The sequence below is a fragment of the Myxine glutinosa genome, chromosome 12 (assembly GCF_964187855.1).
Source record: "Myxine glutinosa chromosome 12, kmMyxGlut1.1, whole genome shotgun sequence".
Taxonomy (NCBI): Eukaryota; Metazoa; Chordata; class Myxini; order Myxiniformes; family Myxinidae; genus Myxine; species Myxine glutinosa.
In genome coordinates, this window is record NC_136272.1 from 103,145,021 (window position 1) to 103,161,558 (window position 16,538).

The 16,538-nt window shown below is 47.9% G+C and overlaps 1 protein-coding gene across 4 annotated transcripts in view; it reads right to left on the reverse strand.

Annotated features, from left to right (window-relative positions):
* Positions 1 to 16,319, reverse strand: part of PAN3 (poly(A) specific ribonuclease subunit PAN3) — a 60,142-nt gene extending 43,823 nt beyond the window's left edge. For all 4 annotated transcript variants that reach the window (XM_068132257.2, XM_068132256.2, XM_068132255.2 and 1 more), the window contains exons 1-6: positions 15,820 to 16,319; positions 6,533 to 6,648; positions 3,857 to 3,929; positions 3,692 to 3,765; positions 3,141 to 3,294; positions 1,789 to 2,048 (exon numbers count right to left, since the gene is read on the reverse strand). In XM_068132257.2, coding sequence (XP_067988358.1) covers positions 1,789 to 2,048; positions 3,141 to 3,294; positions 3,692 to 3,765; positions 3,857 to 3,929; positions 6,533 to 6,648; positions 15,820 to 16,018 — 876 coding nt within the window. In that variant the 5' untranslated portion in view covers positions 16,019 to 16,319. The remainder of the gene's footprint in view (positions 1 to 1,788; positions 2,049 to 3,140; positions 3,295 to 3,691; positions 3,766 to 3,856; positions 3,930 to 6,532; positions 6,649 to 15,819) is intronic.
* Positions 16,320 to 16,538: the final 219 nt, after the last annotated feature.

Genomic DNA, 16,538 nt, shown 5'->3' on the forward strand with positions numbered 1-16,538 from the left:
CCAACTGAAACCAATGAATACAATTTCAAAATATCCATAGTTACTTGTTTGCAACATATTACTATTACAGCCCATTATATAAACAAGATCGATAGTCCAACGACGGCATAAATGGATAAAGTTCATACTGATCATATCAAGCGTTCTACTTGTCGATTTATGACATCATAATGAAGGCACCTACGACATCATCATTAACGTATGTTATTCCCCATGGGGAGTACTTTACAATGAGGCACCTTTCAATTTTTTTCCATGAAGTGATTTTGGAGATATAGAGGTGCAGTTTTTCATTATTTGTAAGATGTCATCCGTACCACGTGACCTATGATGTCATAATTATGATTAATTCTACAGGAGGCGGCGCTCCCATGGTGAAAATGTTGTGTCAATTGGACCAACAGTTGCAGCAGAGAATATGTATTTTAAATGGAATAAACCCGCAAAGTGCCAGCAGAAGGGACACACATACATATACACTACATACTACATACACACATACATACATACGTACATACATACCACATACACTCGCTGTTCCAGACGAAAATACCCTAAGCGCTACACCATAAAAACAGCATGCTCGTTGTAACACATATTAGCATTATAACCCGGACACAATTGAATTGGCGAGTGCCGAGTGGTCCAAACAGTGGCCAATTTGTTTGTATTGGTAGTCATTTGATTTGGCAAGAAGCCACTAACAAAAAAAGAATACAAATCTGCAGTGGACAATCAAAATCAACAATGCACTCAAAGCTAACAACAAAAATAACTATGCCACGAGAGCAAATTGCACAATGAAGCCACAACCACAAAAACGGTAGTGAAGCAGGAAGACAAATGAAGAAGATCCTCAATAATGGAAATCCTATTATGACAAAAGAATACGTCAGAAGTGTGACCACAGATAATTAGGTTTCCACCAGAAAAGAGACTTTGATAAGTCTCAATTTACACTTCTGCTAGAACGTAAACAAGCAACGACAAACAACACTTTCCCTGTGGTCAAGCTCTTGAAAGGAGGTCCTTTGAATCAATAAATCAAACTAGTTGTAGATACAGCAATAGCAACACATGAAGGTACCACAGCAACGAAATCATCTGCCCAGCAAAGCAAGACTCAAGTGCAAAGTTTCGGCCACCGAGTGGTCAAAATGGGGCAGTTGTACTGTTGTTGGTGCTGTATTAAAGGTGTATTTTCGAAACTACACCAGTTTTAGGAACAAGTGGCACTATGCGTTACCTGGACCCTTAGTAAAGAGGATTGCTGAAAATGATCAATGTTCAATGTCATTTGCAGATGTTCCATGAAGTTATACTTTTCCAAGCACTCCTTTACAACCAAGAGAATAAATAAAAGCAAGCACAGCCACACACCTGGAGATGAACACGGGACAAATGTCCACCTGTGCAGACCAGTTGTAGTTTAACTTGGGGAAAAGAAAGTACTAAAGTCCTGCCAAACTACAGCGCAGCATATAGAGCACCTTGCCTTGCCTTTGAGCATGGGGAAAACTCACTATTGCTGTCGGCCTATAAACATGAAATAGTCATGGGCATTCCTTTATACTTGCAAAAAGAAATTACCCACACCTTCCATATAAAGTGGGTTAATTATTATTACTCTTTTCCAGAGAAGACTTGGACAACAAATGTACATGAGAAGAGTTCCACGCTTGCTGCAGCAAGAGAAGAATGCAATGGAAGAGGTTCTGCCATTAACCTTTACGGAGAAGCATACCAAAAATGCTTCATCAATAAAGCATTCGGCCGCAGGATGCTTACCATGCCCGGGTGCTGGTTAACCCCGGGATCGGTGTAGAAGTAGGTTGTACCCCTAACGGTCTCATTTTGCACCACGGCACCAAGAGATGGCGCTTCAACTGGAGACTCATTCGCAACGACTTGGCCGACGGGTAGTCCATCTGCCGTGCCGGGGAAAGAACTGTGGTTCAACACATGGCCGTGGCGACGAGGCGTGGGAGACGCGTGTGGAGTGATCTTGGGCGAGTGGAGGGGCGAAGAGCCCGCGGAGAGCGAAAGCCCTGGCAGAGAGAAAGGAAAAAGTGTAAACAATTTTTAAACCCAAACAAACATTCAGTGGCGAAATGGCGGCGAACGTCCGCTCTTAGGCAGGTAGGTCGATGGTCAAACCCCGACCGAGTCATATGAAATACATTAAAAACGGTACGTTTCCTTGCTTGAAGCTTACAATTTTAAATGGGTAGCGCACGGACAAACAACCACGTTGGCAATACTAGCACAGGCTTGCTGGGCCTATTGGCCTCCTCCTGTGTTAAAACTCCTTCTAAGGGAACTCAGATTTATTTATCACTCATCCAAACATCTTAACTTTTCCGATTTACTTTTTGTTGCAAATCGCACATGAGTTTGAGTTATACCTTAAAATAGCAACATGTTTATTCATGTCCAACAAACCCATTTAAAATGCGCATCATCACTCCACAGACAAAGGAAAACTCAGATTTTACATTCTCCCTGACACATCGTGCTGTTTGCTGTACAAAATGCCCTTTTCGAACCATCGTTTGATATTCAGATGCCATTTTAAAGGAAACGATACCTTTTCAAAAGTAGCACAAATCTCACAACCTTTGGTGATATCTTCCAAAATAACTGCTATAAGAATTCATCAAATTTTAATAAATAAACATATATATATTATATATATATATAGCCAAATGTAAGCTGCCATGCTTCGATGCTTCCTTCAGTCTCTGCTTTTCAATATCATGAAATGTCGAGACATCGCGGGGCGTTCATACGAACGTCAGAGATGCGGAGGCTGTATAACAGCAGAAGTTGCTCATGCTTGCATTGTTGTGAGAATTAACCGCGAGTTGATCTTTACCGAAACGGAAAGAAAGAACCAACGCAAAATACACAGACTGGTAAAAAGAAACGGGACCAAAGAAAGTTCTGCATTTTCATAAGAACGAAACCACATTTGGCAGAAAAACAAACAAATGTAAAGAACAGCTTGAGGTGAAAGGCTGCTGGGAATCAGACAGAAATAAAAGAATTTAAAAAGAAATAAAAACTTCGAAATTCTTCCTCGAATCGCCAATTGCAAGACGAGCTTGTGCAGCGTGACCAAACTGGGACAAGCGTCGCACCTGGTGCAAACGAGGCTGAGGTCGACATCATGGGATTGTTGAAGAGCGCAGCGGAATACGACCCAACAGCCGGAGACTGAGAAACCGTTCCGAGACGGGAGGATGGTACCTGAACCCCTTTGGGGATAAACTCGCTTGCCGTTGGGTTTGGAGTCTGTTTGAGACAAATGATGGCAGAACGACATGTATAAAGGCTTGCAAACAGTGCATCATTATGAACAATTATTATATAGACTATTACATAGACAATCATTATATTATAATTACACAATTATAACATCAATCTCAGACTCACGGAGGAGCTTGTGCAAAATAAAATCACATACAATTGAAATTATAATACATGAACACGAATTACAAGAACATTAGTAGACAATGGACAAACACGAGGTAGGAAGGGTTTGAACGCGGACTCCAAGCATCACAAGCCTTATCTGTTAAGTTCGAAATCCTGAAATATGATTTCCCGTAATCAGAAACGCAATGAAAAGTCGTTTATAGGACTTCCTGCACTGAACGGTACGACAAAGGGCTCAAAAAAGGTTCTTAACCTTCCGATGTTGAGCAGTGAGGCTCATGTTGGCAAAGCTGCTGAAAAGGGACGAAACCGGCGAACTCATTGTATCTGCAAGGCAATGGACAAATTGGACAAAATCTAGCTAGTTATCTCGCAGAGAGAGCTACGGCCTGCTCATAGGAAACAGTCGGGAGCATACCTTGCCTCGACGGGGAATAGAGCTTGGCATTCTCTCCAAGAACGATTAGAGAACTTTGGCTGTTTGGCATCTTCTATGAGAGGGAGAAGGAAATAATCAACTGGGAAACATTCACGTAAAGTTGAGAAACATGAGGGAGGACTTGCAACAAATTGACAACTAATTAATTGACATATGTGGGAAACATTACACGCCCAGACCAGGAATCGAACCACTGGGTTCGATTCCTGGTCTGGGCGCAAAATTATCCCACATATGTCAATTAGTTAGTTATAATCCTGTTCATTTGTTTAATTAAATTGACAACTCTTCTGTAGTCTGATGCACCTGTAACATTTTTAGTGTGCACGTTTGAAAGGGAACCTTGCTTTATTATACGACACAGGTAAGTACCTCTATAGGTTATCGATATGATCTGCTTTGGCATTCGGGGTCACATGTTCACAAAGCAAGTGACGTGCGCACACGCATGCACACAAAGGCATCCAATTGTACTTCTTCTCAGATTGTACTTCTTCTTCAGTAGATTGCACCTCTACGAGTGAGTGCATCATAATCAAACCGAATGCAAAATCAAACCAGAAAAAAGGAACAAAAAAAAAAAGGTTTCAATTTAAAAACTCCGTGAATCGACCATATTGTTGTAAAATTTCCACACAATACACAGTACGAGATCCACGTTTGGATATCGCTTCCAGATCTTGGTTCGTGCAGTTCATTAAACCTAAGTTTTCCAGACGTAATCCGTCGTGCCATTCCATTATCTTTTTGTCCATTGGTCGCTGTTTGTGTTTCATCCCATTTACTGGGTTTATTTCTCCAGGTGTCCCTCTATTTTATCATTCATCTCTCCTGTTGGTCCTTTAGCCTGGTGTTGGCTTAGCGGTTAGGGTGCCGCCTTGGGATCCTAGGATCCTGGGTTCGAATCCCGGTCGATCGCTGAATTAACGCCAGGGGGGTTGACTCAGCCTGTCATCCTTCCGAGGTCGGCAAATTGAGTACCAGCTTGCTGGGATGAACGGTCACGGTGTGTACCCCGGTTTAGAATAAGTGCACCGTATCCCTGCCATGCATCGTAAGAGGCGACCAAGGGTTGGCGTCAGGAAGGGCATCCGGCCATAAAAACATTGCCTCAAACAGGGAACCATGATTGTCATGGGGCCCGCAAGGCTAACCCCCGCTCGAGCGGGGAAAAATGACCTTAAAACGATCATTCATTCATTCATTCAACTCTCCTGTTGGTCCTTCTCCCTCCCTCCAACGTCTCTTTCTACTGTTCCCTTCGTTCTGTTACGTCCCGATCCGTTATATGCTCCAGCACCTCCACGAACATCGGCATTGTATACAGAACTAGAACGGCACTCTTCAACGTCGCGATGTCGACCGATATGCCTCCGCCCACATTATTACATCATTATACATACTTATACCAAGTTGGATTTAAATCTCTTTCACAGCTGTTCTTAAGTATCATATTTTTACCTGAATTGACTTCTGACCTTTGACGCCGAAGTCTATTCAGTTCGTGTTTGCATCATAATTTGTACTTGTACCAAGTTTGGTCAAAATCCCATTGCTGGTTCACAAGTTTTGCGGTAACAGGATTTTGACTTCACATGACCTCTAACCTTTGACCTCGACCCCAAAATCTAAAGAGTTAAACTTTACATCATAGTGAATACTTGATCTAAGTTTGATTTAAATCCCTTCAGCCATTCTCACGTTATCGCGGTAATGAAAATTTATCATGAACGCACAGACAACCAGAAAACAATGCTTCCAGCAACTTCGTCGGTGGAGGCATAAAAAAACAAGACCAAAGAAACCTCTACGACACAACCCCCAAAATTTTGCTTTTTTCAAATACCTTCAGAAGACAAGGTTTGTGTAAAAGGTAGATGGCAGAGGGTGAGAGAGAAACAAGTTAAAAACACAACTGAGAGAAACATGCAGACAAGTGACGAGAACGTAAGCAACATTGGAGAAGGCTTTTCCGATGAAGAGAGAGGGCCTCGTTAGGAAAAACAGAGAGGCTCGTGGGTACATCTGGTTATCATTTCCACACAACGGAAAATAGTCTTTATAAAGACTAGAGTCTGTCTGCATAGTGCGTAAGCAGGAAATAGTAACAACGATTAATTTTCACAAACACATGTTGATGGGGATGCCAACATGGGACAGGTGCTCAAAGCAAACTTACAGGCATGAACCCTTCTTTGAGAGATGTGTGTAGGTACGCAGAGTTTTTGGGTTTTTTGCATTTGACATAATTTACAAATGCATCATTTGCATGTAATCATTGGGAAGCCCTGATTGGGTGCAAAACGCATGTGACATTTCACAACCAATCACAGAGCAGCAAAAGCTACTTATGGTTGCATGGACAGAATTACATGCTGGTAAAGTCAATAAGTTGCATTTCCTGCTTAAACTGCATAAACTCAAGCATGTGAAGTGAAGATTTTGATAATTATCAGATCGAGCAATTTTCAGTCTGTGAAACTTGATTAGTTCCCCTTCAATGTGTTGATCCGAAAACGAGACCAATCTCTGAATTTCAGGGTTACTTACAGGAAGTGTTTTATTAACCCATAAATGGCAGAGTGATGAAATATCAAATGAAGCACTATGTTATGACCAGCTGAAAATAAACGGATATTAACACCGTGTAATTACTTGTGGGTACTTGACATCAGTTGCACCTCTTCCCAAGCCGTTGATTCCGATGAAGCTGCTGCTAAAGAATGAGTTGGGCAAATTCGCCTCCGACATCACTCCATCCATGCCTGGAGCTGGGGGTGGGGAGGAAAAAGGATACATTTACTTCTTAATAACCATAATCATCATCATCATCATCATCAAATGCAAGACTGTTTGTTTAGATCACAAGGACGAGACACTCATTGCAAATTGAGGAAGTTGAAAACCACGAAATAATTATACATGTGAAATAAAAAGCTTTTTAATTGATAAATTCAAGTAAAACCTCCAAGAAACAGGCCCGTTTGATATGGTAATATATGGGAGGGACTAGGTTTTATTTTAACCCCCATCACCTCCGACCCCCATCCTTTCCCCATTTAAATTCAATTCCTTTCCCCATTTAAGATGCTACACAGAGATACTCTGGAGACAGAGATTTAAATAAAAATTTATAAAATGGCAGGGCTGACTTATTTGAATAACAATCCCATGATTTTGAAGAAATTAAACTGGAGGACCCGTCTGCTCGCGCCTGTTATTGGTCATCGGTGGAAGTTAAATATCCCACGGTGTCCTTATCCAAGGGTACTCAAGTTATCACTGGAATGCTGAACAAATTAAATATTCCTGCCTGAACCGCGGGGCAGCAAGTGGCCTGGTCTTCCTGGAAGTTCCTCGACACTAGGTTACACAGTTTGTCATCTCAGTGTGCGATTGCTGTCTGGGAAGTCATGTAACCAGCCATCTTCGACTACGTAGGACATCCATCCAATAATCCAATAAAGGCACCATAATCAGAGTGTGGGTCTGAGAACAACAAAAGCTCTCATTTGAGGGGGTGGGAGGGTGATGTCACTGCACTAAACACCAAGTTGGATTACTTTACAGTTACAAATCAAATATATTCACCCTTAAGGCAAAGAAATGCAAGATTTTAAATGTTGTATAAAATAGGTTTGAACAAATTGTCAACCAATGAGAAAACCTGTTTGAGGAGACAATTGAAGAAAACAAATAGAACAACACAGATGTGTATCATGTATGAACTAGAATGGCACTCTTCGACGTCACGACGCCGACTGATATGCCTCCACACACATTATTACATCATTATAATACATGTATCAAGTTTGATTTAATCCATTCAGCTGTGCCCAAGTTAGCACATTTTTACCTGACCTTTGACCTATTGACCCAAAAATTTAATCAGTTCATGTTTACATCATTATACATACCTGTACCAAGTATTAATTTAAATCCCTTCAGCTGTTCACAAGTTCTCACATTTTTACCTGACATGACCTCTGACCGTTGCCCTCGGGACCCCCAAAATATAATCATTTAATCTTTACATCATTATACATACCAATACCAAATTTGAATTAGATCACTTCAGCCGTTCTCAAGTTATCGCGGTAACGAAAACCTATCACGGACAGACGGACAGCTGGACGGACAACAACAAAAATGAATAAATGATCGTTTTAAGGCCAGTCCTTCCCCGCTAGAGCGGGGGTTGGCCTTGCGGGCCCCATGACAATCATGGTTCCCTGTTTGAGGCAATGTTTTATGGCCGGATGCCCCTCCTGACGCCAACCCTTAGTCGCCTCTTACGATGCGCAGGGATACGGTGTACCTATTCTAAACCGGGGTACACACCGGGATGGACGGACAACCTGAAACCATTAAAAAAAAAATCAAAACACAACAATTCCATATGTAATAAATAGATAGCCCATCATGATTCTCCACATAACCCCCCTCCGCCGCCCCCCACCCACCCCAAACCACTCTCCCCAACCACAAATTGGCACCAAAGTTCACAATAAGTATCTGCTTGTGGATATCGGGAGAGGAAAATAAAAGAACAAAGCATTGAAATACTGCAAGCCGTGAGAAAACAAAGCGCCCAAGGAAGGTTCAATCAGCCGGGAGTGTGCACGGGCATTGCAAAAACGGCCGGCCTGCAAGTCAAGACGGCAAATTTGGACCGCAAGTCAAACTGCTATCATGTTAATATCCAGACGGTACGCTAGCACGTCGAGGAATCGTTTGGACATTGAGGAACGGTGTTGGTGAACCACCGCCACCATGCCCGCAGATGATTCGGATGTATAAAAAAAAAATTCAAAAACAAGAACGACGAGGTTCACCTGTAAACAAAGGCTGGTGACCAGGAACCAGGAACCATGTGCAAAACAAAAATAACAATCTATAAGCACAGACTCGTTGCATAAAAGTGGCACTGGCCAGGCCCCAAGACACCTGCGGTAGGCCAGGTGCAGATTCGTGAAACAGGTCGCACCCAAAACCCTGTGGCATGGCATGCACTTTTTTGCAGGAGTGCCGGAGTAGTCCCACCAAATTCGGTCTCGGCTGGCAAGCTTCCCAGTCTGAAATCGCCATGCCCACCTGTTATTGTACAATGATGGAAAAAAAAAATAACGTTTTGTTGTGCTGAGTGAGGTCAGTTCCACGTTCGCAGCACAGTTACATCTAAATAAGTAAATTAATTACTCGGAATCTATGGCAGGACGAGGAAGCACTCACTACCAGAATGTTGGCCGATGCAATTTTTACGGAAGCACAATGCATCATCTTTTTGAAACGCCTGCGAAAGCAGCCTCAGCGTTTCCTGCGATTAAGTCACTTTCACCTGCACTCGATACCTGTGTACCTGCTCAAAGGGTGAGAAAATGGATTTTTCTCGTGTACCTGCAATTTTATTTATTTTCAGACTGAGGAGGGTGTTGATGAGAGAGACGGTGCATCTAAAGTGAAATTCGACCAATTAAATTGGCCCTGCGAATGGGCAAACGGAACGAGGATGAAAGAGGAGATTCTACGGTCCCGGAGATTACGAATAAGGAAACCGAATAAGGACCAGCATCAACCAATCCGAAGGAGTGCCAGCATCAGCCAATCCGAAGGAGGCCAGAGAGAACAATTCTGGGGTGACTGAGCAGCGTCCCTCGAGGACATACATCTCCGTGCCAGCAGGCCTTGAAATAAATAGATACATGGAAAAACACACGTTGAAGACAGTAGGCCGCCATGTGCCAGCACCCTGACTGAACCTCAGATTAAAAGCAACTGGGCCCATACACTACCAATCCCCTTTCGTGCACTTTGCCTTCAGTGCCATTTAAAGTGCAATGAATACCTTTATACAACCAAATAGATTTTCCCAACAATCATCGATATTCAAGTGTGCAATTGTCCTGCTGATTTATGGCTAATATCAGGGTGTCGTGCACACAAAGGGACAGCAAAACCAAATCAAAATTTATTTGATACCACACTTTTAACGAGACATTTGCTTAACCAAGGACGTTCAGATTGCAACCATTCACTCCATTCCCACTGAGTGGCAGTCTCATCGCCGTGCTCATCTCATGATCAGACATTTTGAAAAGGCCACAACTAGTACATTAGGACATAACGTCTATGTAACTGGATGTAGAAAGATAGGTCCTGATATGGACAACAGAGGATAGAAGCTTTACACAAGGCCAACCAGGGTGCCCAATCTGTCTGCGGGTTCACCATATTTACACAGGGCCACGAGGGTGCACAATCTGCCTGGTGACCCTCAACACCAAATATGTGGTAGACATACACATCCATGGCATTTCGTACAAAGAGTACTGGTGCCCTTCAGAGTTTGCTTCCTCAACCTCTTCAATCCCAGCCTGCATATATAAAATGGGAAATGTGTTCTTCGGGCTTTCCACCAACCATCACCAATTACTAATGTGTTCAGGAACTCCACTTATGCCGACACATTGTACCCATCATTATATTCTTTGGAATAATTGTTTAGGGTTTTGTGTTATCGAGTACTACCTCTTCCATTTGCAATGCTATGCATACACCCGAATGTCCTAACACCAATAGGAACAGTCGGGTCGATATACAACACACTGCAGGGGATTGATGGAGAATACACGCCTTCAACACAAAAGTACTCCAACGTCATCAGACAACAAATTCCCACAACACATTTCTAATTCACCCAATAATGAGCACATTGCATTGGGGTGGCCAAACACCACTCCGAGACAAGATGCAACTAAACAAGCAGTACAATAAACCACCCGCTGTGCCCGGAGACCGACCCAACCACTCTTGCGCCCGGCGACCGACCCAACCACCCTCTGCGCCCGGGGACCGACCCAACCACTCTCTGCGCCCGGCAACCGACCCAACCACTCTCTGCGCCCGGCGACCGACCCAACCACTCTCTGCGCCCGGCGACCGCCCCAACCACTCTTGCGCTCGGCGACCGACCCAACCACTCTCTGCGCCCGGCGACTGACCCAACCACTCTCTGCACCCGGCGACCGACCCAACCATCCTCTGCGTCCGGTGACCGACCCAAACACTCTCTGCGCCCGGCGACCGACCCAACCACTCTCTGCGCCCAGCGACCAACCCAACCACCCCCTGCTCCTGGCGATCGACACGACCACCCGCAGTGCGCCTCCCGAAAGATCCAACCACTCTCGGTGCACCCAGGCAGACCCAACCACCCCACACTGCCAGGTGGACCCAAACACCCACGGCCCACCCAGGCAGACCAAACCACCGTGGAGCTACCCGGCAGAGCCAACCACCGCCGGAACGCCCCGGCGGACCCAACCACCCTGACGCGGCCAGGCGGACCAAACACCCACGGAATGCCCAGGGAGACCAAACCACAACCGGAGTGCCCTGGCAGACCCAACCACTGCCAGAGAACCTCAGCGGACCCAACCATCCTGACGTGGCCAGGCAGACCCAACCAGCCCCGGAGTGCCCCGGCGGACCCAACCACCACCAGAGCGCCCCGGCGGACCCAACCACCACCAGAGCGCCCTGGCGGACGCAACCACCACCAGAGCGCCCCGGCAGACCCAACCACCACCAGAGTGCCCCGGCGGACCCAACCACAACCAGAGCGCCCCGGCGGACCCAACCATCACCAGGGCGCCCTGGCAGACCCAATCATCCTGACGCGGCCAGGTGGACCCAATCATCCCAGAGCGCCCTACAACAACAACAACATGCATTTTAAAGGCCATTTTCCCTGCTAGAGCGGGGGTTAGCCTTGCAGTCCCCATGACAATCTTCTCCATTTTGCCCTATTTTCTGCATCTCTCCTTGTTAACCCCCTTGCCCGCATTTCTTCTTCCACCATCTTTAGCCAAGTCTTTCTCGGTCTTCCCCGTCCTCTGCTTCCTTCTACATTCATTTCCATCACTCTTCTCAACCAGTCACTTTCATCCTTCCTCAACACATGACCAAACCATCTCAACCTGTTCCTCTTCACAGCATCAATCACAGGCTCTATTCCCATCATCTTTCGCAATTCATCATTTGTCTTCCTCTCTCTCTCAACGATACTCCACACATCCACCGAACCATTCGCATTTCCACCCTTTCCAACCTTGGTTGCTGCTCTACGTTCATTACCCATGTCTCGCTCCCATAAATCATAACACTTCTCACACATGCAGCATACATCTTTCCCTTCAGCTTCAACGACACTCCCCTCATCATCAGCACGCCACTCAGTTCCCGAAACTTCTTCCATGCACATCTCACTCGAGCAACCGTTGCCGAGTCTGATCCACCTTCTCCATTCAGCATGTCTCCGAGGTAGCAAAATGTTTTCACACCTTCCAGCTTCACGCCGTCTCCAAGATCCAACTCAACATTTCCTCCATCTGCAGCTCCCTCTGTGCACACCTTACATTTGAATGTAGCTGCCACACTGGTTAATGACCCTCTCAGACCACTACATTTTTGATGAACCCACTCAGCGCACATTGTACATTGAATGGAGTTCACTCCGACACCCTTCCTACACACAGCACAGGGCCACTTCCCAGTTCTTTCCACCTCACCACATGCTTTACCACTTGCCATCACCTTCGTCTTTCCGATATTCACCTTCAGACCTTTTGTCTCCAAACATTCCTTCCACGTGTTCATATTTTCCTTCAGTCCATCCATACTTTCCGCAATCAACACCAGATCATCTGCATACAACAACTCCCACGGTAAACCCTCCTTTACGTTCTGAGCCAGCACTTCCATCACAGCGACAAATAGTAGTGGACTTAGTACCGACCCCTGATGCACTCCCACCTTCACCTCAAACTCACCACTGTTCCCGTCCTTCGTCCTTACAGCTGTGCGGGCTCTTTTGTACATTGCCATCACTACTCTGATCAACCATTCCTCCACTCCTAACTTCCTCAATGCCCATGTCAATACTTTGCGTGGTACCCTATCGAATGCTTTCTCCAGATCAACAAACCCAAGAAACAACTTCTTCCTCTTCTCCATGTACTTCTCCTGCAACTGCCTCACAATGAAAAGCGCGTCTGTCGTTCCTCTTCCTGGCATGAATCCAAACTGCATTTCGTCGATCTTCACTTTCTTCCTTATCCTCCTCTCCAACACCCTTTCCAATACCTTCATTCCATGCTCCAATAACTTTATCGCTCGGTACGAGCCACACTCCAGAGGGTCACCTTTCCCCTTGTATAGAGGGACGAGGGTACTCAGTTCCCAATCCACTGGAATGCGGCCTTCTTTCACCACCAGATTACAGATCTCTGTCATTCTCTTCACACCCCAACTTCCTGCTGCCTTCAACATATCTCCCACAACTCCCGTCGGCCCTCCCGCTTTTCTACCCTTCATTGCTTTTATCGCTTCCTCAACTTCCTTCTCAGTTATCTTCTCTGCCGGTCCTAAAACAGGGTTACTCTCTATGTTGCCATCCCATTCATTCTCTGTATTCAACAGCATTTCCATATATCTTTTCCATCTTCCTTTAATTCCATCTGGGTCGACAACGATTTGTCCCACTTCATCCTTCAAGCAACTCACCCCCATCACATCACACCTCTCTTTCGCTATCTGCTTTGCAATCCTGAATACTGCTTTCTGACCCTCTTCCGAATCCAAGCGTTCTCCGAACATTTTCCTACATGCCTCCTGCGCCTTTGCTACCTCTTTCTTTGCAGCCTTCCTGGCTGCCTTATAACTTTCATGCTCTGCTGTTTCTGCTCCCGTACCCTTCGCCTTCTGCCACTCCTTGAACTTCTTCCTCTTCTCGTCAATCCTCTTTCCAACTTCATCATCCCACCATCATGTTTCCGAGTGCCTCGGTGGTCCTTTTGTCCATCCACATACCTCACCAACGGCTCCCAACAGACTAGCTTTCATCGACATCCAACCACTTTCAAGCTCAACCACATCATCCTCGACCCTACTCAGCCTCTCTTTTAATGCCTCCCTTACTGTCACCTCTTTCAACCTCCAAACCTTCATTCTCGGTTGGTACTTCACCCGCCGAGCTCTCCTCGCACCTTTCACCCTTACGTCGCAGACAACCAAGTGGTGCTGTGAAACAGCCTCCTCCCCCGGGATCACCTTTGTGTCCCGGAGGTGCCCCCTATCTCGCCTACGCACCATCAGGTAGTGAACGGTTGTCGTCGACCCACCTGACGTGTATGTAACAAGCTTATTATCCTCTTTCTGGAACTGAGTATTACAAATCAACAAATCAGCTCCATCAGCAAACTCCAAAATCCTTTCACCTTCTCCATTTCTCACACCATATCCGTAACCCCCATGAACTCCGTCAAAACCATCCATACTCCTTCCCACATGTCCATTTAGGTCTCCTCCTACCACAACAACTCCTCCTACCCAGAGCGCCCTGACGGACCCAAACACCCGCGGGGAGCGTCGGCAGACCCAACCACCCGTGGGGAGCGTCGGCAGACCCAACCACCCGCAGGGAGCGTCGGCAGACCCAACCACCCGCGGGGAGTGTCGGCAGACCCAACCACCCGCGGGAAGCGTCAGAGGACCCAACCACCCGCGGGGAGCGTCAGAGGACCCAACCACCCGTAGCGCACCCCGGCAGGCCCAACCACCCGTGGCGCACCCCGGCAGGCCCAACCACCCGTGGCGCACCCCGGCAGGCCCAACCACCCGTGGCGCACCCCGGCAGGCCCAACCACCCGTGGCGCACCCCGGCAGGCCCAACCACCCGTGGCGCACCCCGGCAGGCCCAACCACCCGTGGCGCACCCCGGCAGGCCCAACCACCCGTGGCGCACCACGGCAGGCCCAACCACCCGTGGCGCACCCCGGCAGGCCCAACCACCCGCGGCGCACCCCGGCAGGCCCAACCACCCGCGGCGCACCCCGGCAGGCCCAACCACCCGCGGCGCACCCCGGCAGGCCCAACCACCCGTGGCGCACCCCGGCAGGCCCAACCACCCGTGGCGCACCCCGGCAGGCCCAACCGCCCGTGGCACACCCCGGCAGGCCCAACCGCCCGTGGCGCACCCCGGCAGGCCCAACCGCCCGTGGCGCACCCCGGCAGGCCCAACCGCCCGTGGCGCACCCCGGCAGGCCCAACCGCCCGTGGCGCACCCCCGCAGGCCCAACCGCCCGTGGCGCACCCCGGCAGGCCCAACCGCCCGTGGCGCACCCCGGCAGGCCCAACCGCCCGTGGCGCACCCCGGCAGGCCCAACCGCCCGTGGCGCACCCCGGCAGGCCCAACCACCCGTGGCGCACACCGGCAGGCCCAACCACTCGTAGCGCACCCCGGCAGGCCCAACCACCCGTGGCGCACCCCGGCAGGCCCAACCACCCCGTGGCGCACCCCGGCAGGCCCAACCACCCGTGGCGCACCCCGGCAGGCCCAACCACCCGTGGCCACCCCGGCAGGCCCAACCACCCGTGGCGCACCCCCGGCAGACCCAACCACCCATGGCGCACGCCGGCAGGCCCAACCACCCACGGCAAACCCCAACTGCGAATCCACACCATCAAACAGAATGACAAACCGCAATAAATACACTAACCATCCATACTGTATTGTACAGTGTACACCACATCACATACATACAGAACAAGCATCGCGCGGGCTGTTCCTGCTTATTCCAGGAGGGCGGTCGGACGCGAAGTGGGCGGATATAAGATTAAGAGGAGGCGAAACGAAGGAGAAAAGGGGTGCAGAGGCAACCCCCTGGCGCCCCCCTTGTTTTGTTGCGCCATTTTGAACGCCTCAAATGCACGGACATCGGTCTTCCGTGAAAAATGACGGACGACGAAAGCGACGGCGGACAGAGACAGACAGCAAGCTCGGCATTGTAACAAGACAAAACCCCTCACTTTGACCCTTCCATCGGACTCCGAGGAAATCGGAAACAGAACAAAAAAAAGAGGAATAAAAAATCCGCACTGACTTAACATTTGTGTCTCCATGAGTCCCGTCTCCAAGCCTTTGGCTGCGGCGATTCCCGGGACGTTTCCTCCACCAACGAGCGGCTCCTCATGCACGAACTGGCAATCGGCACCATAGAAACACGTCTTGTCTTTAGCGTAGTAACGGCAATACTTGGTTTTGGTGCCACCGCCTCCTCCACCAGGAAGCCCGCTGCTCATGGCAGCCGATCATTGACGGCAAGTAAAGGAAGCTCCGGACTGGATGCGCAAAGCACTGAGAAGCGCAAAAGAGTTCGTTTAACCACCGACTTACGGGTGACGGCGCCTGGTCTTGTGAAACCGCTCGGACTCGTTTACTTCGTCTGACGAAATGTTCTTACATCCGGAAATAACTCAAAATTTATGTCTATTCTTCCTCTCCTCCTTTTCCCCTCTCTTCCTTTTCCCCTCTTCTCTTTCCTTTTCCTCCTCTCTGTCTCCTGTCGCTCTCCTCTCTCCTGGGCGCGGTGCATGCCGGGAATCCAACATGGCGCTGCTTGTTGTCCGTGCTCCGCAGGAAGGCGCATTTTACCACACGCCGTCGCTGCTACACTAAATAACATTCCTCAATATTTACACTTATTCAGTCCTTACGGCTATTTTTACTATTTATTTCCTGCAGACATTTTTGTTCTTTCCTCCCTCCCCTTTACGATACAGCCGCTGCTAGTTTCCTGCAATCGATACATCATTGGTCATT